Genomic DNA, 25,969 nt, shown 5'->3' with positions numbered 1-25,969 from the left:
CAACTTTTAAAGGTTTAGAAGTTTATGGGCCAAATGTTGGCAAATGGATGGGCATCTTGTTTGGCATAGACTTGGTTGGGCTGAATGGCCTTTTCCACGCTCTATGGCCCTGACTGTGAAAACTGAGAATAACTTGCCAGCTTTTTCAATTAATATTTGAATGACTTTTTTATGAGGTGTTTAGTTCTGGGTTAACTTGTTTCTAACCTTGACCTGAGGGCCAACAGGAAACAAAGGCAGGATGTGAGGAATCAGTGTATAGAATCAAAGCAAAAACAGAAAATGCAGGGAAAACTCAGCAGGTCAGGCCATTTGTGGGGAAGGAGAAATGGTCAGCTTTTCAGGTATGTGACCTTTTAGTCATGCTGGGAAAGAGAGATGTACAAGTTAGTTTTCAATAGGAGGGAAGTTGGGGAGAGGGGTAGGTGGCTGGTGTGGGGTGTAGAACAAAGACGATGTTTGTGATAGGATCAGTTGAAATAGCTTAATAGTGATAGGCCCACTTAGCTTCCAGGTCTGTGTAGTGAGTTGCAATGGTAACGTTAATTTTTATTAATGCTTGGTGATATGATCAATATTGTATGTTTCATGTCAAACATATCATATTAATATAAGGTCATAAGAATAGCATACAATAAAGTTGTAAGCATTTATTCTACTGAACGTTCCTAATTGTTAGCAATTGAATGGCTTGTGAGGCAGTTTTAGAGATGAGCATATGGTAAAAAGAGATTTTTCATTAAAGATTAGCTTTATTTGTCACACGTACATCGAAACGTCAAAACATACCGTGACTGCATTGTTTTGCACTAACAACCTGCACAGTCTAAGGTTCGTGCTGAGGGCAGCCTGCAAGTATCGCCACACTTCCGATGCCAGTATAGCATGTCCATACACGCTAACCCTAGCTCCTACAGCTTTGGAATGTGGGAGGAAACCGGAACGCCTGGAGCAAACCTACGCGGTCACGGGGAAAATGTGTAAAGTCCTTGCACTCAGCGGCGGGAATTGATCCCCAATCGGTGATCACCAGTGCAGTAAAGTAATTCTGCTAACTGCTGAGCTATGATGCTGCATTATACAAAGGATCCAAAGTACATTTATTATCAAGGTATGTGTAAATTATACAACCTTGAGATTTGTCTGCTTACAGGCAGCCACAAAGCAAGAAACCCAAAAGAATCCAATTTTAAAAAGAAAGAAAGATCAACACCCAATGTGCAGAGAAAGAAACAAAACACAAATTATGCAACCAATACAAGCAAGCAACAGCATTCTGAACCAAACTGAGTTCATAGACCTGAATCCCCAGAGCAGCTGGAGGACACCAAAAGTCTTGGTTTCAGTTCATCATATAGTGGGGCAAATTGCCCTGATGCGCACTGTACGAAGCACATAGTGGCCGTGTTAGTCTGGATTCACATGCAGTTCTCATAGAGTAAGGACTGCAGATTTCCTTCCTGGAAAAAATAATTGTGAACTAGGTACTTTTTATAAGCAAATTAGTTGTTTCATGATAACATTGCTGTTGCTAGATTTGAATTCATAAAACATGCCAGGATGCTATTTCCCTATAACTACTATTTAGAAAAATGGCAATGAAGATATTTCTAATTCTGGGCCTATTGTGAACTAGGCGGGAATGTCACTGCAATGTCACAGACTCAAACCTGAGTCAAGTGGGAACTTGAACTTAATAAATGGTTGTATTTTAAATGAGGAAACAAATTTCTATGCAAGGATAGTTAGAAATCAAAAGCCAAAGTTGCACTTAGCAACTACTTGCTCTGAAATGGATGATATCTACTTTGAAACATTATTAAATTGGATTAAAATAATAAATAATAAAGATGATCTCGTGCATAGTGTGAAATTTATGAGACATTGGAGGGAATTTCTGACATATCTGTGCTGTAATGACCATGTAGATGGTTTTGTTCTCTAGTGTTTTCACAGGCACTCATCAATTAGCCAAATAGTGGCAATTAAATGACTTGTTACAGAATTGACTCAGCTTTAATGGCTGAAAACCTAGAACTATTTAGAGTTTCTATAGAGAGAAATGCAAAGCCAATGTCTTTAACTTCTGAAACTCCAGCCAGAAGGTTTGATAAACCCTGGGTTTTACAACTATTCCAAAATGGTTCTGTTCCCCTTCATTCCTGTTGTTTTCATCCTCTCCTTCCCTGTTTTCTATCTTCACCCATATCCCTCCCATGTTACGTCAGTCTCAGATTGCAGGCAGATTATAGAAGATATTTGTTGGTCTGGATGGCAACATATTTGCGCTACAAATAAACTGCAGATGATAGGTTAACCAGCAGACAAAAGGTCATGAGCTGTAATGGAAGAAAGAATTTGCACAATCTAAAAAACAAAGAAGTTCTGAATAACTTTATCACTTCTCGGCAGGCCAATTGCCTATTTACATAATAAACATGAGAAAGTATACAGATGCTGGAAATCCAAACCAATGCACACAAAATGCTGGAGGAGCTCAGCAGGTCAGGCAGCATCTATGGAAATGAAAAAATAATCAACACTTCATTTTGTGTGTGTGTTGCCTGTTTATATAGACTTTCTAGCAAAATGGACACTCTGAGAATCAAGACTTTGCTCTGCGCTGGAAAGATTAGATGAGCTCTACTTTTGTTCCCAGAGCTGTACCTTGGGCTCTCCTTGGCAAACAAACTATATTGCTATATTTCCCACAATGTCCTCCGATCTCAAATTGGGAAGAATGCCTGGGGATAAGTGGCAGAGTGGTTAGTTACCCTCTGATTTAAAAGAGATATATCTTTAAAATGAAGACTTTCCCTTTCTGGGATGCTACAACTTCCACCTCATTTCTATTCCATGGAAAGGATGGAATAATCAACTTGATAGCTCTAGGAAATTTCAACCAGTTCAGTGGTAGCACAACACAAATATTTTCTCTGAGGAAAGGGGAAAAGAAACAGCATTTTCAAACTTGAGACTGAGAGGTTAGATTAAATTAGTTGCTTTTCACATTCATGAGGATGCATTAGAATTCCTTGTTCACAGGAAGCTCTCCGGTATTCATGATAATAAATACAACAGTATTTATTAGATGAGCGCAAAACTGCAGAATAGTGTAAAGACTGTTGTGTGGTCTGAGTTACTGCTAAAAGAAGGGTGGAAATGCCAATGATGGATGAACTGAGAGAGGTAGAATTAAGAGTACAAGAAGGTGGCAGCACCACTAATAAAGGAGTATGAAAGAGCTGATTGGTTCAGGCAAGATACAGGCACATAAGATTAGGAGAGGCATAGATAGCCGGTGTCATGTTGGGGGTGTCTAATTCTGGAGGTAATAGGTTTGGGTAAAAGGTAGGATCTCTAAAGTAGATCAGATAGGTAATTCTCCTTAAACAAAGTACAATTGGTATCTGGAATGAGCTACCAGAGGTGCTGGTGGATGCAGTAATAGTAACAAATTTTGGGTGACCTTCGGAGGGGTGCTTGAATGAGCAAAACCTGGAGGGATGGTCCTAATGCAGGCAAGTGAGATTAGTATAGGCAGACACGATGGTCAGCCTAGATGCATTGGGTGGAAGAGCCTGGTTCCATGTTGTACAACTCTGTACCTTTACTAAGCATTCCTTGCTCCACCTGTGGTAACCTTGGCAGGTTCTACAATGGCGTTATCTGCTATGTCAGAACCTACAGAAGTGGCATAGAAGAAAATCGACCTGAAGCTCGAGGCACTGCCTAAGCAGAAGAAAAATATCCAATCATTTGTGTCAATTCTTCATGAGGAGTGGTCTCCATTTCATCCAAAAAGATTAGTTGGGATGTCCCAATGCTTTTCAAAGCAAAAGAAATGATGAATATAGATTAAAGACATTAGAAGTTCTGCAGAGCTGGTGGACAAACCTATTTCCAAAATGAGTAAAGCATAGCTGGACTCAGTTCTAACCGGAGAACAATCACTGTTGACATGGTCTGATTTTTGAGCTTCTTATATGCATGTTTATAAATTTATAGTTAGGAATTCCACCAACTTGGCAGTTTACACCAGAACCATCATTTAACCATCTTCAGCTGTTAGAACCCTCTGGTATGTCTTATCCAAGTTATTTCCTTGCTGTTTTATTATTCAGATTTGCTTTCTAATAAGAGCCTGACTTTATATCAAACAGATTGTTTCTCGATACAATAAGCGGCTTGATTTAAAACTGTCTGATGTGAGTGTTACTGAGATAATTACTAAAATCCCATCAGCCATTTACAAAAGATGCAAAGTATTCCCTTATTCACATTTTAGTGCCATAAACATTGATAAATTAGTGTAAACTACATTAAAAAAACTAGTTCATTGATTTAATGTTATTTTGGCTGATTGAAAGAGCCCCTAGGCACAATATATCAACAGCCTGCACACTGCTGCAGGTGGGAAATAATTATAGAAGCAAGAGTTTATGTGAGAAACGTCACATTAATAGATGAAGGGGAAAAAAATCTTCACCTGGTTTTAAGCCTTTCACTGAGAGCAGGTTTAATTTCCGAAGCATGCAACATTGTTATTTTAACTTTGCAAGGTAAATAGAGATCAAAATCATTTAACTCCTTCACTTAGAAAGTAAATGCTGACGGTCACGTGGGGGGTCTTGGTATGGAGAAGAAGTGTGTCCCGGGAGTTGCGCCTATCTTCACCTTTTGCCTCACCCAAATTCTTATTTTGTAAGGGACTGAAAAGTGAGCTGTAACGGGCTGAACGAAATGACGAAGCCAGGTAAAGGGAAGAAACAAGAAAAGGGCGCAGGAGAAGATGATTCTGGTGAGGGCTCCGCGAAACTAGCGGGCCCAGGAGAAGCTAAAGCTAATGCTGCTAGCGTCCCGGTCCCAACTACCATTGAAGAAGCCCTTGTGGCTGTAAACAAGCTGTACTGTTTGGCAGACGGGAGACATGCTGAGCAGAATAAGTCAATCATGACTTATTCTAACAGCAGCTCTAGCCGAAGCTAGTAAGCGTGTTTGTTTAATGGAGGATACTGCCGAATCGTATGAGAGGCAAATTGAAGAGTTGGAGAAGCGGCTTGATAGCCTAATATCCCAAAATACACAGCTACAGGCTAGGGTGGATGACCATGAAGCTCAGTCTCGCCGTCAAATCATTCGCATTATCGGGGTTTAGGAGAAAGCCAAAAACAATAAGCCGACGGAATTTGTGGCCACGTTGCTTCTGAAGTTGCTAGGGGAAGAACATTTCCACCAGCCGATTGAAATGAACCGTGCCCACCGGAGCCTAGCACTGGCTAAAAATGGCAGGCCAAGAGCTATTATTGCTAGGCTACACCACTACCAGGTTAAAGAGCTGGTGCTATGGCTGTCCAGGGAGAGAGCTCTGCTGCTATATGACAGGCACCCGGGGTTCATACACCCGGATTTAACCTCGGCCACCATGAGAAAACGTCACGATTTTCAGAACATCAAGGAGAAATGCAAAGCCAGGAAAATTTGGTGTGGATTCCGGTACCTGGCGAGGTTTATGGTTACAGTTAACAACACCACCTGTACACTCAGCACTGTAGCCGTAGCTGAGGAGTTCCTGAGCCGAGAAGTTAAAGATTGGCATTCTGACACTGTATCAACCTAAAAACGGATTAACGCTGGGTCACTGGTTTTGTCGCTGATCGCTAGCGGCTTCATCTGGAGACTTTATTACGTTCAGCGCACGAGGAACTGAAAAGTAAGCTCATATTAAGATGTGGGTGAGGACTGATTGTTAGTGTTTAGTTTTCTGTTTCACAGTGTATTTGTGAAGAGGTGTTCCTCCCGCGTTTAGTGAGTAATGGGTAGTTATCTCGCTATTCCGGGCCATGTGTTGGCCCATGGATATAGCTTTGACTCCAGGTTAGGGGTATGGAAGTACTACTCCTGGTGTGTTTTTATTTTTGGGTGGGTTTTTTGTGTTTCTCAAGGGGTTGCTACAGCACATCTGTTTGTTCGAGTTACCGTTTGTGTTACGCCTCGACCATACTGCATATTTTTTTTGTTAAGCAGCAGACATGACATCTAATCTGCATATGCACAGCACTGGTGAGATTCAACTTGTCAGCTGGAATGTACGGGGGTTGAATAGTCCACTGACGAGAGGGAAGGTGAATGCACATCTTCGTACACTTATGGCTGATAATTGTTTTCTCCAAGAAACGCAAATTAAGAAAACAGCAGCAGAAGTGCTTTGTCCCTCCTGGGCATCTCAGGACTACCAGTCAAATTTTAGTACAAAAACTAGAGGTGTTGCAATCCTAATTTTAAAAAAAGCATACCGTTTATTCACACACAAACTATCACTGACCTGAGGGGCAGATACGTAATAGTAAGTGGAATATTAAACTCCATGCCACTGACACTAGTGAATGTGTACAGGCCCAACTTTATTGATCCAATTTTTTTCCAGAACCTCTTTAAGGCCATCCATCTGACTCTAACATCATTGCAGGTGGAGACTTTAATTGCATTTTAGACTCCCTTCTAGATCGACAACGTCCCCAAGTTTGTTCGCTTGAAAATAGTGTAACACTTAATAATCTCATGCAATCGTATAACATAGTAGATATTTGGAGGCTCCTTAATCCCACAAAGAAAGATTTTTCATATTTTTCCGCAGTACACAAATCCTACTCTAGGATTGATTATCTTCTGTTAGATTCGAAATTGGTCTCCTCAGTAGTGGGTTGCACTTACCATAATATATATTAAATCGGATCATGCTCCTGTCTCCCTTATACTTAAATTGAACCACAAAAGAAGTGAATATAGTTGGCGTTTAAATAATGCTTTGCTAAAAGATAAAGATTTTTGCTCTTTCAGATAAGATAGATCTATACATAAGCACCAATGATGTGGGCGGTGTTGGTGATTCCATTCTTTGGGAGGCCATGAAGGTGGTTATCAGAGGTTGCATAATAACATATGAAACAGTGGAAAAAAGAAGATCCAAGACAAGGTTAACTGAAATAGATGATCAGTTGGCAAATCTGGAAGCTTCTTACAAAATAAACGATGAAGCAGAATTACTTAATAAGATTACTACCTTACAGTATGAGTATAATTCTATAATGTCCAAGAGTGTTTCAAAACTACTGGCACAAGTCAGACCGAGGTATTTTGAGCTCGGTGAAAAGCCCCATAAGTTATTAGCCCATCAGTTAAGACGGATGCAGGCCTCCAGGGCCATACATCGTATAATGGCGGAAGATGGCTTTTTATTGATGGACCCGGAAAAATTTAATGTGTTTGCGGAGTTCTATGCTAATATTCACCAATCCGGATGCTGAAGCTATGGAAGCATTTTTTGATAATCTGAATCTGCCCACGCTGTCAACAGATTCAGTAAATGCACTTGATGCTGATGTTAGCCTAGATGAGATTAAGAAGGTCATTTCCTCCCTCCCCAATAATAAGGCAACAGGTCCGGATGGCTTTAGCATGGAATTCTTCAAAAATATTTGGTCCAGAACTGTCGCTTCTGCTCCTACGAATGTTGAACCACTCTAGGTTAGCTTCCAGATTGCCACCCACTTTATGTAAATGTCTCCCTGATTCCAAAACCAGGCCGTGATCCTGAGGTGGTTTCATCACATCGCCCCGTTTCGCTGCTGCCGATGGGTCCTGGCCAATAGGTTAAAAGAACGCATTTGTTCTATCATTCATCCAGACCACACTGGCTTTATGCCACGCAGACATACGTATTTTAATCCGCGCCATCTCTTCAATATTTTATATACAAAGCATGCAGAAGAGTCTGTAGTCATCTCCTTAGATGTGCAATGTGCATTTGACCAAGTGGAATGGCCACATATGATGTTTGTACTTAAGAAATTCGGGTTTGGGCCATCCTTCATTATATGGATTGAGATAATTTATTCACATCCATCTGCTTGAATTATCACTAATCAGAATATTTCCTCTCCTTTTGCAATTCATCGTGGACTCATCAAGGCTGCCCCCTTTCTCCATTTTTGTTTGCAGTTATCATTGAGCCACTGGCTGTTAGCATCAGACAGGACCCTTTGATATCTCCCATTGATATGCATGGACATAAACATCACATTTTGTTAAATGCTGACGATGTCCTTTTATATATCTCCAGCCCACAAACATCAATACCTGCCCTTCTGACTCTAATTAATAATTTTGGTAGTTTCTCAGGTCTCTCTATTAATTGGGATAAGATTGAACCAATGCCAGTCACTGCAGTGGTTAATACAGAGCATTTACAGTCTATTCCCTTTAAAATAACTTAAGATAATTTTTCCTATCTTGGTGTGACTATTACAAAAAACCCAGATGATCTTTTGCAAGTGAATTGGTGAAACAAAGTTGAGCAGGTTAAATGCAATATTGACTTTTGGAAAACCCTTCCAATTTCTTTGGTGGGGAGGGTTAACGCAATCAAGATGATTTTACTGCTACGATTTCTTCATTTTTTCCAGTCAATTCCATGTTTTATTCCTTAGTCATATTTTAAGCAATTGGATTCAATTATTATACCCTTCATTTGGAATTATAAAGCCATTAGAATTACTAAAAAACACTTGTCAAAGCCTAAGGAAGCAGGTGGTTTTGCCCTACTGGATGTTAAAATGTATTGCTGGTCTGCCCACCTATCCATTCTTACATGGTGGAAAAAAGACTCACCCTCTACCTCAGACTCATGCCCAGCGTGGTTACTCATAGAGCAAGTGCTTTGTAAGAAGACTTCCTTACCAGCTCTCCTTAATAGCCCCACGGCAGTTAATAAGTCACATTTTAGTAACAGCTTCGTGGTCGGCAGCCCTATAAGAACTTGGAAGCAGATTCAACTACACATTAAGGCTCCAAAAACTTATATTGACACTCCGATCTGTGACAATCATTCCTTTTTGCCTGGCCTGAATGATACTGTTTTTCCCACCTGGAAACAGAGTGGCATCTGTAGTGTAGGTGACCTATATATTAATGGAAACTTTGCCTCACTAGCGCAGTTACAAGCAGTTTACAATATCCCTGCATCTAGTTTTTTTAGATATTTACAAATTTGAGATTATGTTAGGAAATATATACCTAATTTCGAGGTTTTAGACAACTATGAGTCCCTGGAGGCAATAAATAAATTTGATCCTGTTACTTGTGCTGTATCATATTTTTATCAGATCCTACATAATGGAGTTCATGTTAATACTGCAGGTCTTAAACAGGCATGGGTGGATGAATTGGGTATTGAACTGACAGAGGAGGTCTGGGATGAGTGTTTAAAGAGTATACATGATTGTTCGGTCAACGTTAGACACAGACTTATACAGTTTAAAACAAAACATAGACAACATTATTCCAAAGAAAAGTTGCACAGCTTCTATCCTGATGTTTCACCAGTTTGTAATAGATGTAAATCTGAGAACAGTAACTTGTCACGTTCATTCTGGTCATGTTGTAAGCTTTATGCATACTAGAAAAGTATTTTTCACTGTTTCTCTGAGGCTTATGGGAAGCGGTGGGAACCGGAGCCGCTCATAGCCATCCTTGGAGCAACAAGCTCCCTATTTTCAGCCAATAAGTATGAAAAAGTGGCTGTATTGTTTGGAATGGTGATTGCTAAGAAGTTAATCCTGCAAATGTGGAAAATGGACTCTGTGCCTACGTACGATCTGTGGCTGAGAGAGCTGGCAAACACTCTACATTTGGAGAGGCTGAGACTATGTAATGAGGACAGAGCGGACATCTTTGAAAGGAGATGGGGCCCTGTATTGGACTTTCTTACGGGGTGAGGACTGAGGTTTGTAGGTGCGGTGCACCTCTGCTGGGTATGTTTACTTTTTGCCTTTATATATTTTTTCTCTTTTGCTGCTCAATACTTAATTTGATTTTGCTGTGGTTGTGGTTTTTGTGAATGTGCTGTAGTTTTTTTCATTAGTTTTTTTTGTTAGTTTTTTCCAAGTCTGAAGAAAATAAGAAAAATATTAAAATGGAAAGTAAATTTAGACTCTGCATCTACTTGGGAGATTCCCTTTGAAGCTAGTTAAATATTAGTTTGACAAGTAGACACAATTAACTATTAACGGTAGTAATTTTGGATGCGGAAGGAATGCGCAACATAGCAAAGAAGAGAACATAGAACAGTGTAACCCAGAAGAGTCCCTTCAACCCGTGATGTGCTGACCTTTTAACCTACCTCAAGAACAATCTAATGCCATGGACCCCTACTATTAACTGAGGGGCCCGTTAACCCCAGGTTAGGAACCCCTGACCTCATGTTTCCTTCCTGCATAACCGTCCACTTTTCTTTCTCCATGTGCCTACCTAAATCTGTTAAATGTCCATAATGTATCTGCCTCTACCACCACAACCTGTCAGTGCGGGTGACAGAGGTGGTGATGGAGGCAGATACATTGCACCCATCACTCTGTGTAATATAAAAAAAACTATGACAACCTCCCTATATATTCCTCCAATCACTTTAACATTATTCCCCTTCATATTTCACATTCACACCATGGGGATATAAAAGGTGCTGGCTGTCCACTCTATCAGTGACTCTTATCGTATACCCCTCTATCAGGTCATGTGTCATGTTCACTCACTCCAAAGAGAGAGGCTCTAGCTCATTCATCCAGGCAGCGTCCTCTGTGCCCTCCCTAAAGCTTCCACATCCTTCTGTAATGAGGCAACTAGAACTGAACACAGTACTCCAGGCGTGGTCCAACCAGAGTTTTCTAGAGCTGCAACATTACCTTGCGGCTTTTGAGCTCAGTCCCCCAACTGATGAAGGCAAACACAACATCCATCTTATCCACCCTATCAACCTGAGCAGCAACGTTGAGAGATCTATGGACTTGCATCCTGTATTGCTCCACACTGCTAAGAATCCTACTACTATTTAGCCTATACCCTGCCTTCAAGTTTGACTTTCCAAAGTCTATCATTTCACACTTTTCTGAACTGAACTCCACCTGCCATTGCTTAGCCCAGTCCTGCATCCTATCAATGTCCCTCTGTAACCTCTGACAACCCTCTACACTATCCACCAAGCTTCATGTCATCTTCAACCTTACTAACCCACCATACCACTTCCTTATCCGAGTAAGTTATAAAAATCACAGTGAACACTGTTCCCGGAACTGATACCAGTGGAGCACCACTGGTCAACAACATCGAGGCAGAATACACTCCATCCTATTACCACCTACTCTGGGCGTGACAGTTCTAAATCCACGCAGCCATGTTTCCCTGGATCCTATGCTTCCTGATTTTCTTAAGGAGCCTACCATGGGAACTGCTTAGGTCATTTTAGGTGCTTTTTCAGGAAAGTATATTAGACAGGTGAATTTAGGGAATTGTGTAATTAATTGTCATGGTGTCTCTGTTATTGCTTCAGTTCTCGTATTATTTCAGTCAGTTGTCAATGCTGAATATTGTTCTTTTTCAAGAGGAAGAAGGTATACCTGGTGTTGATGATTGATCTTCACCGAATCATTCAGTTCAGTCTCACTGGGCACTTCTGTAAGTGACCTTTGCATCCTCTATCAGAACCAGAATCAGGAAGGGGAAGTTGGGAGGAACACACCAGTCTTCATTAAGGCGTCAGCAGGGGAAAGGATGAGCAGTTTCAATTTCCTGGGCATCATTATCTTAGAAGATATATCCTGGACCCAACATATTAGTGTATTCCAAATGTCCAATAGCGAGATACATGAGAGAACTTTATTGGAATATGTTTCACATTTTAAGCATTGTTTTTTGAAATGTGGACTGAATGTACTGTCATCAAACTGAACAGCTGTCTCCGAATCTATGGTGAGCATTGATTGCATAATTATATTTAATTTTGGGAAGACGTAATGATCTGACATCTAGAAATCAGAATCAGCTTTACTATCACTAACATGTGGAATTTATTGCTTTGCGGCAGCAGAACAGTGCAAGATGTAAAATAAACTATAAAGTTACATAAAAAAGGGCAAAAAGAGTTTTCATGGGTTTATGGACCATTCAGAGATTTGATGGTGGAGGGGAAGAAGCTGTTCTTGAATTGAGTGTGGGTCTTCAGGCTCCTGTACCTCCTCCCTGAAATATCCTGAATGGTGAAGGGCCTTAATGATGGCCACCATACTTATATTGAGTAGCATTCCCACAATATTGTTATGCAGGAAATTTCAGCTTTTTGGCCCAGTGATAATGAAGGAACCGAAGAGGATTTGAAAATCAAAATCATGTGTAACTTGGAGGTGAACTCGCCAGTGGTGATATCTGCAAGCACTTGCTGTCCTTGCCCCTTTAGCAGTGGTTGGTCCATGGTCAGGAGGTGAAGTTGAGGATGTCTGGGTGCATTGCTTAGCAGATGACAGACAATGTGGGGACAGTGCACCAGGAGGTGGTGAATGCTGAATCTGGCTGATGAGGTGCTGATCAAGCCGGCTGCTTGGTGCTGGACAATGTTGATGATGTTAAGTGTCAATGAGAAGTAGAAAGCAATTGCAATTTTTTTTGGGGGGAGGGGGGGAGAGAGAGAGAGATAAAAAGACTCTGCTGAGCCACATGCCAAATATGTCAAGCTTCTGATCTGATATGATAACCATTGTATTAATATAACTGTCTGATTAACCTTTTGATCAACAATAAACACCAAGATGACGATGGCAGGGAATTTGCTAATGCAATCCCATTGTCCAGTAAAATAATTTAAACAAAAGGTTTTTAAAAATGTACGTTTATATGATGCTTGATCAATCACATTGACAGCTGGAGCAACAATTTGAGGAGTTTAACTGTGAGCAAGTAGATATCCGGGTGCAAAATGAGAGACTGAGACAGATGAATGAGGAGCTACAGGAACAGCTGGAGAGGACTAAGCAAGACCTGAGCAATACACGCTATCAACTCCAGATTCTTCAAGAAGAGGCCCGAGATGAGCATCAGAAGAAAGCAAGGTAGGTGCTGCCATCTAAGTAATCTTTAATCAAAGAGTCATAGTGTACTACAGTCCAGAAACAGGCCATTCAGCCCAACTGCTCCATGCATCATCCCTGCTAGTCCCAGGTGTTCGCACTCAGCCCCAGATCCTCTAAAGATCTCCCCTCCATGTACCTATCCAAGTGCGCTTAAATATTCGCAAAATGCTGGAGGAACTTCTGATAAGTAGTCTCGGCCCAAAACGTCGACTGTTTACTCTTTTCCATAGATGCTGCCTGGCCTGCTGAGTTCCTCCAGCATTTTGTGTGTGTTGCTCAGATTTCCAGCATCTGTTGATTTTCTCTTGTTTGTCTCCTAAATATTGCAATTGTACTTGCCTCAATCACTTTCTCTGGAAGCTCATTCTGGGTATTTACTGCCCTCTGTGTAAAGAAGTTACCTCTCATGTCTCTTTTAAATCTCTCTCCTTTTTTCTTGTATCAGTGTCCAAGTTTTTGGATCAGTCACTGGGATTCAGGTCACATCCTAAGCTTTCCCTGCATTTTTTGCCATTTAGAATTGATCATTTAAAATTAAGATACATACATATTTTGCTTAATAGAGGGCAGGAGAAACTTTGGAAATCTTTACAGAAAATGCTTTGCGTGCTTTACGCTAGAAGTATTTAAGGTCGAGGTAAATGCATTTTTTAAAACAACAGCAAATTGAGGGCTGTGGGTATCAGGCTGTGTGGTTGAGGAGTAGTGGCAAGTGTAGATCAGCCATGATCGTACTGAGTGTGAGGGTAGGTTTGGAGAACCACGTGGCCTATTCCTGCAACACACACAAAATGCTGGTGGAATGCAGCAGGCCAGGCAGCATCTATAGGGAGAAGCACTGTTGACGTTTTGGGCCGAGACCCTTCGTTAGGACTAACTGAAAGGGAAGATAGTAAGAGATTTGAAAGGGCCAGTTCCTACTTCAATTACCTTATCCCTCCTCAGCCTACTTCAGTGATCCGCTGGGCTTCCGCAAGAGTGCCTTTGGAATTAAAAATTAAACTCAAAGTAACTTCACGGAGTAAACCCAGTGAGAAAAATCATAGGAGCATTAAGCCACATGCTGTAAATGTTTTAATTCAGTTATTATTTAAATATTAATGATGGGAAAGAAAATGACTTGTTTAACCAGCAGCCAGGAATCATGCATTCATGTGGTGACACTTGTGTTTGTCATTGAACGTTGAGGTGATCAGGCTGAGGCATATAGGATGGTGCAGGTGGCAGGAGGGTATCATGAGGCAGAAGGACTCACAGCCAGGGTTGGCAATACATTATGCCAGTTTAATCTATGCTGTCACACTTGAATGTTACTTTGGGGATAATGAATGCTGACGTACTATATCTTGCTGCATGATCGTTGTTACCTTATATTGCAAATGAAAAAAAAGAGTTAAAGCTAATGATAATGATACAGATTTTAATCAGAAACTGACAACTGATGTTTCTTTTTTAAAGTAATAAAGCAGTAATTATTGCTAGTGGACGATGGGTTTGTGAATGGTAAAAGGTCAATTCTACTGAAGAACAAACTTGATTAAAATCTGTAATCACTAGTCAAGTTGAAATGGTTGCTTTTGTCCACAATATATATTTCTTTGCCATTTCAAACGATCAAGCTGTTTGCTGTCCAGAAAAGACTGAAATAAAATTTGAGCTGAATATGTCTGATGTCCAATAAAGATTGGGGTTCATGATTTGTACTCAGCACACCTATATGGAAAAAGGTTTACTGAAGCACTCTAAGGATATCTAAATCAGCTTTTAACATTAAAAAGTAATAATAGAAGAATAATTTATATGTACAAAGGAAAATATGTAATGATTACATCAGCAGTGCTTTTCTAAGTAAGTGTAGGCACGATTTGTCAACCATAAGATGCATAGGATCAATGGCAAATTGGCTGATTGGTTTCAGAACTGGTTTGCCCATAGCAGACAGAGGGTAGTGGTCAAAGGGATTAGTTTTGTCTGGAGGTCCATGCTTAGTGGTGTTTCACAGAGATCTGTACGGAGTCCACTGCTGTTCATGAGCAGACCTGGACAAAAATGTGAATGGGTTGGTTAGTAAATGTGCAGATGATATGAAGATTGGCAGTGTTGTGCAGTAGATAGTAGAAGATTACTGCTGGATATAGATCAGTTGCAGATATGGGCAGAGATGCGGCAGATGGAGTTTAACCCAGCCAAATGTGAAGTGTTTCACCTCGGTAGATCAAATGTAAAGAGACAGTACCCTTCAGGGCAAGATCTTTAACTAACAGTATTGATGAGCAGAATGATGTTGGGGTTCAAGTTCATGGCTCCCTGAATGTGCCTACACAAGTTGATAGAGTGGTTAAGAAGGCATACGGCATGCTTCTGTTTATTAGCTGAGGCACTGAGTTCAAAAGTCATGAAGTTATGTTGCAGCTTTTTAAAACTCTAGTTAGGCTGAGTCTTGAGTATTGCATAAAGTTCTGGTTGCCCCATTATTGGAAGGGTGGACTAGGCATTGTGGAGAGGGGCTGAAGAGGTTTACTAGGATTCTTCCTGGATTAGAATGCCTGTCCTATAATGAGAGGTTGGGCAAACTTGTTTTTTTTCCATCTGAAGCGGCGGAGGCTGAGGGGAGATCTGCTAGAGGTTTATAAGATTATGAGAGGCATGGATAGAGTAGACGGGACAGTGTATTCTTCCCAGGGTTGAAATGCGTGATGGCATGCATTTAAGGTGAGGGGGGTAATTTCAAAGGAGATGTGAAGGGCAAGTTTTTTTATAGAGAGACGGGTGGGTGCCTAAGATGCTGCTAGATGCAGGTACACTGGCTTTTAAAAGACTGTTAGATAGGCACATGAATGTGAGGAAAGTGGAAGGATACGGACGCCGTGTAGGCATAAGGGATTAGTTTAGTTGGCCATCTGATTAATAATTTAATTGCCTTGGCACAATAATGTGGGCTGAAGAGCCTGTTCCTGTATTGTACTGTTCTGTGTTCAAGAAGCTAAAAGACCATGTTTAACTTGTTTCAGCATTTGTTTCTGATTTTAACATAAATCCTGCCTTTGGCATGCCAGATAAAACTTCAATGTTACCTGATTTATCCAAGTAACGAATTATGAAAGAGTGATATCGTTCCATAGCAATTCTATCAATGAGTAATGAAATAATAGAAGAGAAGTTATTGGATTGTAGTTGCTACAGAGTGAACCATAACTGTTAGTTAGCATTACACACTGCTCATTGAAATCCTCCTGTTTTGATCATTGAAAGATCTTCTCAAAGAATCATCACATAGTTTCTCAGTATTGAGAATAATCGTTTCCCTTCAGTCAACACCACCAACAAATGAATGAATTATGTATCGCAATCACTGTTTGTGGATTACTGCACACTGCATGTGCTAATCTTAAAATTTGATAGATGATACCAGAAAAGTAACTACTTTAAAAACCACGTATTCCTACTGGATAGGGAACATACTATCATAGTTTGGCCTACAAATTACTTCAGACCAAAGTGACATGGATGTACCTAACAACATCCTTGGAGAATGCAAAGGTGACAGCAAACGTTGACTTGCAAGAACAAAACACATAGAAGTTTTGTTGTCATAGCACTTTAAAAATTAGGTAAGGATTTGCAAAGCATTTTTAGTGCATCAAAAGGACATAAATGCTCTTTTTTGTTTGAAGAAAAAGTCAAGGCCTTGTGATAATTGGAGGTAATGCTTGGACTAACAAAGAAGAAATGGTGTTAAAAATAATTTCCATGTTTTTGTCATTGTTAATTTTATTCCTGTCATATTTCACAGTCAACTTTAAAACCAGAAACATAAGCATTTTTCAAATCCTGGATTTCCTTTTGGAAAACAACTAATGTTGTCACAGTTCACATGATAAATGGTGAGGGCAGACATATTCAAGCACAAACCCCCACCCCCTTTCCTTACACCAAGTGACACTGATGCTGTTTAGTTCTCTTTAATATTTTAGTTTGCTTGATGCTTTAAATGTTCTCATTATCATCCATTTCTTGGACACGGGCATTTCTGGTAAATCCAGTATTCATTGCTCACAGCTAGTAGCTCTGCAAAAGTCGTCTGTTTTTAAACGTTTGGGGGGCTTGCTAGCCTCTTCAGAGGATAGATGAGAATCAAATATTGAGGGAGTTTTATTGAAAGAATTCATGTAGAATATTTATAAATTTAATGGCGTAGGCAACATGGCAGAAACTGCCTAGCACTATTCAGACACTGCACATGACTATGAGTAAACTAACCACCCTTCATCAAAGCTCCTTAAATTTATATAGCCCTTGGTTCAATGGTTCTATTTAATATCAGAGAATGTATACAGGCCTATTTATTTGTAACTGCACGTCAGTGCTGGGAAAGATGCTGGAGTCAATTATAAAAGATGAAATTACGACACATTTGGATAGTAGTAGAAGGATCAGTCTGTGTCAGCATGGATTTATGAAGGGGAAATCATGCTTGACTAATCTTCTGGAGTTTTTTGAGGATGTAACTATGAAAATGGACAAGGGAGAGCCGGTGGATGTAGTGTACCTGGACTTCCAGAAAGCTTTTGATAAAGTCCCACATAGGAGATTAGTGGGCAAAATTAGGGCACATGGTATTGGGGGCAGAGTACTGACATGGATTGAAAATTGGCTGGCTGACAGGAAACAAAGAGTAGTGATTAACGGGTCCCTTTCGGAATGGCAGGCTGTGACCAGTGGGGTACCGTAAGGTTCGGTGCTGGGACCGCAGCTATTTACAATATACATTAATGATTTAGATGAAAGGATTAAAAGTAACATTAGCAAATTTGCTGATGACACAAAGTTGGGTGGCAGTGTGAAATGTCAGGAAGATGTTATGAGAATGCAGGGTGACTTGGACCGGTTGGGTGAGTGGGCAAATGTATGGCAGATGCAGTTTAATGTGGATAAATGTGAGGTTATCCACTTTGGTGGCAAGAACAGGAAGGCAGATTACTATCTAAATGGAGTCAAGTTAGGAAAAGGGGAAGTACAACGAGATCTAGGTGTTCTTGTACATCAGTCAATGAAAGCAAGCATGCAGGTACAGCAGGCAGTGAAGAAAGCTAATGGCATGCTGGCCTTTATAACAAGAGGAATTGAGTATAGGAGTAAAGAGGTCCTTCTGCAGTTGCACAGGGCCCTGATGAGACCCCACCTGGAGTATAGTGTGCAGTTTTGGTTTCCAAATTTGAGGAAGGACATTCTTGCTATTGAGGGAGTGCAGCGTAGGTTCACAAGGTTAATTCCCGGAATGGCGGGACTGTCATATGTTGAAAGATTGGAGCGACTGGGCTTGTATACACTGGAATTTAGAAGGATGAGAGGGGATCTGATTCAGACATATAAGAATATTAAGGGATTGGACACACTGGAGGCAGGAAGCATGTTCCCGCTGATGGGTGAGTCCAGAACTAGAGGCCACAGTTTAAAAATAAGGGGTAGGCCATTTAGAACTGAGATGCGGAAAAACTTTTTCACCCAGAGACTGATGGATATGTGGAATGCTCTGCCCCGGAAGGCAGTGGAGGCCAATTCTCTGGATGCATTCAAGACAGAGTTAGATAGAGCTCTTATAGATAGCGGGGTCAAGGGATATGGGGAGAGGGCAGGAACGGGGTACTGATTGTGTATGATCAGCCAGGATCACAGTGAATGGTGGTGCTGGCTAGAAGGGCCAAATGGCCTACTCCTGCACCTATTGTCTATTGTCTATGGTGTCACTAACTGGAAAGGACCTTCTGATTCCTTGTACAACCAATAGTAATGAGGTTATTTAGGCTGTTTATCTAAGCCAGGGGTTCCTAACCTTTTTTATGCCATGGATCCCTACCATTAACTGAGGGGTGCGTGAACTTTAGGTTGGGTACCCCTGATCAAAGCTTAGGGCAATATCCATTTATCAATTAAATTCTGTCTGTTTCTATCAGTGGGCGGTTTACAAATGAAGTAAGATTAATCTGGCTTTGCAGTTCCAAAGTACAACTTGCTATGTATCAGGCATGTTTTGAATGGCTTTTTTCAGTCACCAAGATGAACCTCAATTGTCCAACACAACAGTACAATTATGAAATTCTGTCTTTGTTTCCAAACAGGGATGTTCTGAATGTGTCAAAGAACATGCAAAAGGAGAGAGAAAGTCTACTGAGACAGCTGGAGCTGCTCAGGTAATTACTGAGGTGTATTGGAAAACTCTACTTTGTAAAGGACTCAGGGTGGAGGAGCAATGCCTTATATTTAGTCTGGGTAGGCTGATGGTAGGAACAGTGATTTCTCCTTCTGGTGAACATATTCCACCACCACCCTCTTTCCTCTATTCCCCACTCTGACCTTTTACTTCTCACCTACTTATTCCTGTCCCCTGGGTCCCATCCTCCTTCCCTTTCTTCATCAGTTCACTCTCCTCTCCTATCAAATTCCTTCTCCTCCAGCCTTTGACCTTTCCCACCCCACCTGGCTTCACTTATCACCTTCCAGCTAGCCTCCTTCTCTCCAACTTTTTATTCTGGCGTCTTCCCCCTTCCTTCTCAGTCCTGAAGAAGGGTCTTGGCCTGAAATGTCGACTCTTTATTCATTTCCATAGATGTTGCCAGACCTGCTGAGTTCCTCCAGCATTTTGTATGTATTGCTTAGGACGGAATCCTGGTTGCTGGAGTTATGATATATCATTCAATCTGATTTAGGTGTGAAAATAAAATGACAGGGAAAATGTAGTCTCTTATGTGAATAAAGGAAAATTAAAAGAGGAGTGGGAATAGACAATTTTTACCCTCAACTTGAACAACACACAACAAAATGCTGGAAGCACTCAGCAAGACAGGCAACATCTACGGAGGGGAAATCTCGGCCCAAAATTTCAATGCTTTATTCCCATCCATGGATGCTGCCTGGCTTGCTGAGTTCCTCCAGTATTTTGTGTGTTTTTCTCATGATTTTGAGCATTTGCATAAACCTTGTGTATACCCTCAACTTACCTGCTCTTGCCAGCTTTTTCTACATATCATGTATTACAAGCACAATCAATGCTTTCTTCGTAGTACTGTGGAGTTGAGAAAGTAAGTCCAACAGGTTCTCTATGTGGTAGCACACTACTTATTTCTGAAAGTGCCTTTATTCATAAAAGTTGAAGATACATAATGTAGAGACTTTCTCTTTTCGACAAAAGGAAGTGTCTTGTAGAGATAGTGAGTGGCAATTTTTGCTGTAAGTAATCCAAGTTTTAGAGACACATGGAAGGACAAAAGTAACAATTGGGTTGGATTAGTAACACTAAGCCATTATGTTTGCTTGTGTGTTTAAACAAGTACCTAAATCACAGGAACAAATTAATTATAATATTAAAGATAGTGCTGTGTAACAATTCTGAGCTTGAAAGGCGATTTTGCTCCCTACAGTCAGCTCTCCTCGGAAGTAACTGTTGATGATTCACTAGTATTTAAGCCCTGTGAGATGGAGTTGGTGGGACAGGGTTACTGTACAGTTCAGTCGGGTGACTGCTAATTAAACATCAATCTCTGTCTCTCAATCAGGGAGCTGAACAAGAAACTCCGAGATGAGAAGGATGCTCATGAAGCCAAGAAGCTGGTTAGTCTCAAAAAGCAACTTGTAATGCCCCAGCGTAGCAGTTGCTGCTGCACTTGCTGTTGCTGTGGCTGCCACCAGCACATGGACATACATACTGTTCCCTGGGGCCACAGTGAGCCATGACTGTCAAACTTTATGCCTTATCCAGTGTGTCATTTTTACTGGGAGGAAGGAGAGTGCCGCATTAATGCCAGTTAGGTAGCGTGCTGCTGGCTATTTTCAGACTGGGACACAAAATAAGTTTAAATCTGCCTAAAAGCAAAGGAGCATTTGCTCTGTGGAAAGATGAGTCAGGTCAGCCTTAAGGCAGCTTCATTTCCACAAATGTATGCAAAATGTTTACACATTTTGATGGAAATTTGTGTCTCCTTAGAAATCTTCTCAAAAGAAAAAGAGAAGAACAAAATGTCTCAACAGACCTTTTTTTTTCATTACAAGGAATTGAATTTGCTTCAAGAAGCCCTGTTTGTTCAATTGACTAATTTGATTCAGTGCTGCGTCTTTGAAATTTGCTTTGGCACGTGTGTGTTGTTTTAAAAGGGGAATCTTATTCTCTTTATTGCACCTGATACATGGAAGGTTTGTAATGTCCAGTCAGTTACCAGAGACTTTACTCAGGATTTCATGATATTTCAGTGTATGGTTCAAAAATTATGGGTCAGTGAAGGGAAAAAAAATGCAACTTAATTGAACTACGTTGACACAGAGAAAGGGAGTTTTAATCTGTAGATAAATGTCTTTTTTAACCAAGAATTTAAGAAGAAATAAGCTGCTGCAGTGAGGAAAGGTGGTATATTATTACAAGCCATCCTTCAGGAATGAACAGGTTCTTTTTTTAAGAATGGTTTTATTTATGTGTCAGAAAACACACAAAAATCATTCAATATGAAAGCTGTGCTTCCATTGTATATTGAGTACCACGAGTCCGTGAAACTAAATGAGAACATTTACTAAAAATGGAAATGCCGTCGGTAGAAATTATGCATGTCAAACCTTTGAATTTAATTATTACGGGAGCTCTTTGTGTGTACAGGTGTTCATAAGTCGGCCATTTGTAACATGGGGTTGGCTTGTATTTAGAAAGGAATCTCTGTTGTTCATTCTTGTACCATTATTTGAACAGTATGACATCATTTTACACAATGCTTGTTTTTATTGTCACCAGTCAAAGCCTGGATAGCTCACTGACTAACTCTGAGAAGGGTTTCCTTCCCAGCCTTCAAAGTTATTTTATTGTTTTCTCACTGTAGCATGAAGTCTGGGAATGTGTAAGTTTGCATATCACATCTGCAATGACCACCTTTGCATGCTGGCCTAGGTAACGCTGTAAGCACAAGGTGAAATCGGTGTACATTTCAAGTGATTATATTTACCAGATAAAATGACTATATATATGCAATATTTTTATGTCTTTTGTAAAGGGTCCACAAGCTTACTTGGGTTGTATTTTGAGCAAGGTCTACTGCAGAAAAAGTCAATTATTTCAAGTTGGTTAAATATGTATTAAAGCAGCTGAGTGAATTCTAGATCAGGTATGACTTAACTGAATGGCAGAATAAACTCAAAGTTCAAAGTAAATTTATTATCAAAGTACGAATATGTCACCATATACAACCCTGAGATTCAGTTTCTTGTAGGCATTCATAGTAGAACAAAGAAATTCAATAGAATCAATGAAAAACTACACACAAACAAACTCAAAAGGTTAAATGGTGTATCCCTCTCCATAAGAGCCAATTACCCACACAATCCCCCTGATGGCCTTCTGGGAAGTTGAGATTATAGTGGAAATACTCTGATTCATGGATTATTAAAACAAAATGTCTGTGTGACTTTGCTTAACTCCCGGCAATTGTATGTTTTCAACCAAGTACCATTGCACCTTTAACTGCCACAATGAGATGGCAATTGGCTGAAGTCACAATGATGGACATGCACCTTGAATTTCTTATACATCTAAATTACTAAACCAGATAGTCGTTGCTGTGGATGACAATCAATTCAGTCATCAGGCTCCATGTTGCAACTGTCTGTACCAGGCTTCTGCCTCCAGTGGAAGTTTAATGCAGTTTTCCTAATTGAAAATGTGGGCCCTCCCCACTGCTGTCGGAGTGGGAGGAAGCTGGGACCACCAGGAATTAGACGTTCAGTAGAGCTGAAGCATCAATATGTCAAGACCTTGGGAGAATGCTGGATAGAAAAGGGGATTGGTGTCACATAGAGTAAACCAAAGATTTTGATGTAGGCATGGGTCTCAACTTTACAGTGTATGAATCCAGTGCTTCACTAAAACCTTGTAATCCTGGAGGTAGTCGTTTACAATTCCCAGAAAAAATGGCTCAAAGGGACTGTTTCACAGGCAGCAATGTCATCCTGTGTGTAACCTATCACTCTGCAAACAGAATAGTTCCATTTCCAGCAAAGTGCAAAAGGACTAGAAAATGGTTGTTGCACAAGACAGGCCAATCAGCCCTGCCTCACAATTCAATATGATCATAGTCAATTTCAATCAGGCCTCATTTCTTCTTATGTGCCAGTACTGTTTAGCTCTCAACTCCACAGTGTTTTAAAAAAATGTATCTATTCTAATAATGATCTAGCCTTCATACCCCTCTCAGGCGAAGTATTCCAGAGATCTCTTATTCCCGATGAGAAGACATTTCTGCACACACATCAGTTTTAAATGACTCTCCTTTCATTGTAACTATACACCTTTGTTTGTATAGATGTACAAGGAATTTAGATGTACAAGCAATTTAGATGTACAAGGAATTCAAGGCGCATGTCCATCACTAGTGAAAACATTTACTCTATCATACCCCCTTAGGATCTCATATCTTGCAATTTCAATTTTCTAAACTCCAAAGGATACAGGTCCAACTTGTTCAGCCTCTCAAGAATTAACAAGGTGAGCCTCCATTGTTTCTACAGTGCCGCTACGCCTGAAATAAATGTGTGAAGTACTCCAGGTGTGGCCTCATCCACACCCTGTACAAACAAAGCTTCCCTATTTTTAACCGCCGCCCTTTTTTATATAAAGGTCAATATTCTGCCTGCTAACTTGTGATTTTTTCACATGGACACATACTTCCTTCTGTACTCTCTTATTTGCAATCTCTCTCCATTTAGATAATAATCTGCCTTTTGATCTCCCTTTCTGAATTGCATGACCTTGCAATATGCATAATAATGCATATTATTCAATATGAGATATTCCCAATTTATGCTATACCACTTAATCTATTTTTGCTGTGTTGCACAATATCCTTGTCACATTTGCCCTTCTCCCTATTTTTCTGTTGCTTTGTTTATTTTCATGTCTGCAATTTACTCCCAGAAAAGCTAGTTTTCAATCAGATAGTACTGGAAATAACATAGGATTAGGCAATCAGATTTCGAGGCAATGGGTGATCGAATTAATCTTCAGACCAGTCATATTCTAATAGGAGGCGAGCCCAAGATCAAGTGATTAGGCCCATTTTTTCCCCACCCTGTTGAAAGATCTTTTAATATGAGTTAGTAATTGTGAGTTGCCATTTTTCTTGAGCACCAACAGGCCCTGCTTTTCTAAACATTTTGAAATGTAAGTTATTTTATCATTTCATTTTGTGGTGGTGGAGAGATTATGTCACTGCAGAAGAAACATTTCATTCCTCTCCCAGTTCTCACAGTACCCTCACCATAAATTCTGGGTTGTGTGCATTATGCACATCTCATCTATGAAGGCCACTTAATCTTTGCATGCTTGCTATAGTCTTTGGATATGACTGTACGTATGATCTATATATACACATATTTGATACATATAATATACCATCTATCTAACTATTTGTATTATATGTATGTGCATATGCAGTGGATTCCAGTTAATTGGGACACATTGGGACCAGTACTTTTTGCCTAATTGAGCAGCTGCCCGAATTAGCCAAAGTTTCATGGAAATAGTTTAAAAAGTATAAAAAATACAAACTACCATGTAACTGTGTTAAAATGCAGTTAAATGAAATAGCGAATAAATTAGAACACTACCAATATTACTGCAGGACTTCATTTGTTTCTAATCATTATTGACAGAGGAATTAATCTAGTGTACACTGCTGTGTTCTTTTAATTGACTAAATTAACAAAATTAGCACAGACACTTAGTGCAAATAATGCACTGCCTTTATACAATGCTATCAATAATTGCATCTTCCAAATCTTCATTTTTATTGTAACATTCAAGATGATTGCTGATACCTTTAAATTCTTCATTCTAACTTGTTGAAGTAGTGAAATCATTCCATTTTCACTGTTTCTGGCATCTCCAAGCCTTAGTGCTTGAAACTGCAGTGAGCAAAACAGTTTTGAATTGTCTTACTGCTTACTACTTGCTAACTATTGCGATGAAGATCACTACTTTTTGAACACAAGCATGCATCTGATGCCTTTTAAAAAATATTCGCTCGGAGTACGGTGTAGTGTCTAATGCCACACAAATGCCCATGACTGATGCTAGGTTTGAAACTGTTCAGCAACAGACTCCTGTCCCAATTAAACAGCATAATGTCCCAAATAAATGAAGGGAATCCTGACCATTTTTAATTAGTTTTTGTTCTTTATGAGTTGTCCTAAATAAACAGCTGCCCCAATTACCTGATGGCCCATTTAACCACATGCACTGTATATGTATATGTCTGTTCTGATTCTGATATGGGTCTCTTTTGTGGACTGAGAGTGGTAAGGGGGTCAGGGAGAGGGAAATCATGGTTAGGAAAAGGGAAAGGGGAGGGTGCAGGAAGCACCAGAGAGACATTCTGTAATGATCAATAAACCAATTGTTTGGAACCTTGCCTGGTGTCTCAGGGCTGGGTGTTTCTGCATCCATGCCACCTCCCGATGCTCCACCCTCGCCATTCCAACAACCTTTACTCCCTAAGGCTTTTGCACGGTACTGCATATATACACAGTGGATATATAAAAGACCTGATTAAGTCAAAGCAAAAATAAGTACGGCAATACAAAACTGATTGGAAAAAGTTCATAGTTTGCCATCAGCTTTTACCCAAAGCCCATTCGGTGTGATGTATTAAAAGCCACAGTTAGTGTCTGGCTGCATAGTATTTCAATTAGATCCAAAGAAATGCTCATAAGTCATAGATTTAGTGACTTGTATGAAATTTACAAGTAGTGAAGGAGTTGATGGGACAAGTCTTTAGCAACATGGGCACAATTTTGAGATTATTGATAAAATGCTGAGAGGGAGTAGAGGGTATTTTTCTCTCTCCAGAGGACGGTGGCAGGCTGGAATATTTTATAAAGACAATAGAAGAGAAAACATTCCTAACATTTAAGAAGTGCCGAGATGTGCATCTGTTAAGCAACGTCTACAAACCTATGGGCCAAGTTGTGGCAAAATGCCTCCT

The 25,969-nt window shown here is 40.2% G+C and overlaps 1 protein-coding gene across 3 annotated transcripts in view; it reads left to right on the top strand.

Annotated features, from left to right (window-relative positions):
• Positions 1-25,969, top strand: part of cracr2b (calcium release activated channel regulator 2B) — a 153,809-nt gene that overhangs the window by 89,542 nt on the left and 38,298 nt on the right. For all 3 annotated transcript variants that reach the window (XM_073049228.1, XM_073049225.1, XM_073049227.1), the window contains exons 8-10: positions 12,748-12,935; positions 19,076-19,147; positions 20,510-20,564. In XM_073049228.1, the coding sequence (XP_072905329.1) occupies positions 12,748-12,935; positions 19,076-19,147; positions 20,510-20,564 (315 nt within the window). The remainder of the gene's footprint in view (positions 1-12,747; positions 12,936-19,075; positions 19,148-20,509; positions 20,565-25,969) is intronic.

The sequence above is a fragment of the Hemitrygon akajei genome, chromosome 6 (genome assembly GCF_048418815.1).
Source record: "Hemitrygon akajei chromosome 6, sHemAka1.3, whole genome shotgun sequence".
Taxonomy (NCBI): Eukaryota; Metazoa; Chordata; class Chondrichthyes; order Myliobatiformes; family Dasyatidae; genus Hemitrygon; species Hemitrygon akajei.
The sequence above is the reverse complement of the archived record's forward strand: the minus strand, read 5'-3'. Positions and strand labels throughout refer to the sequence as shown.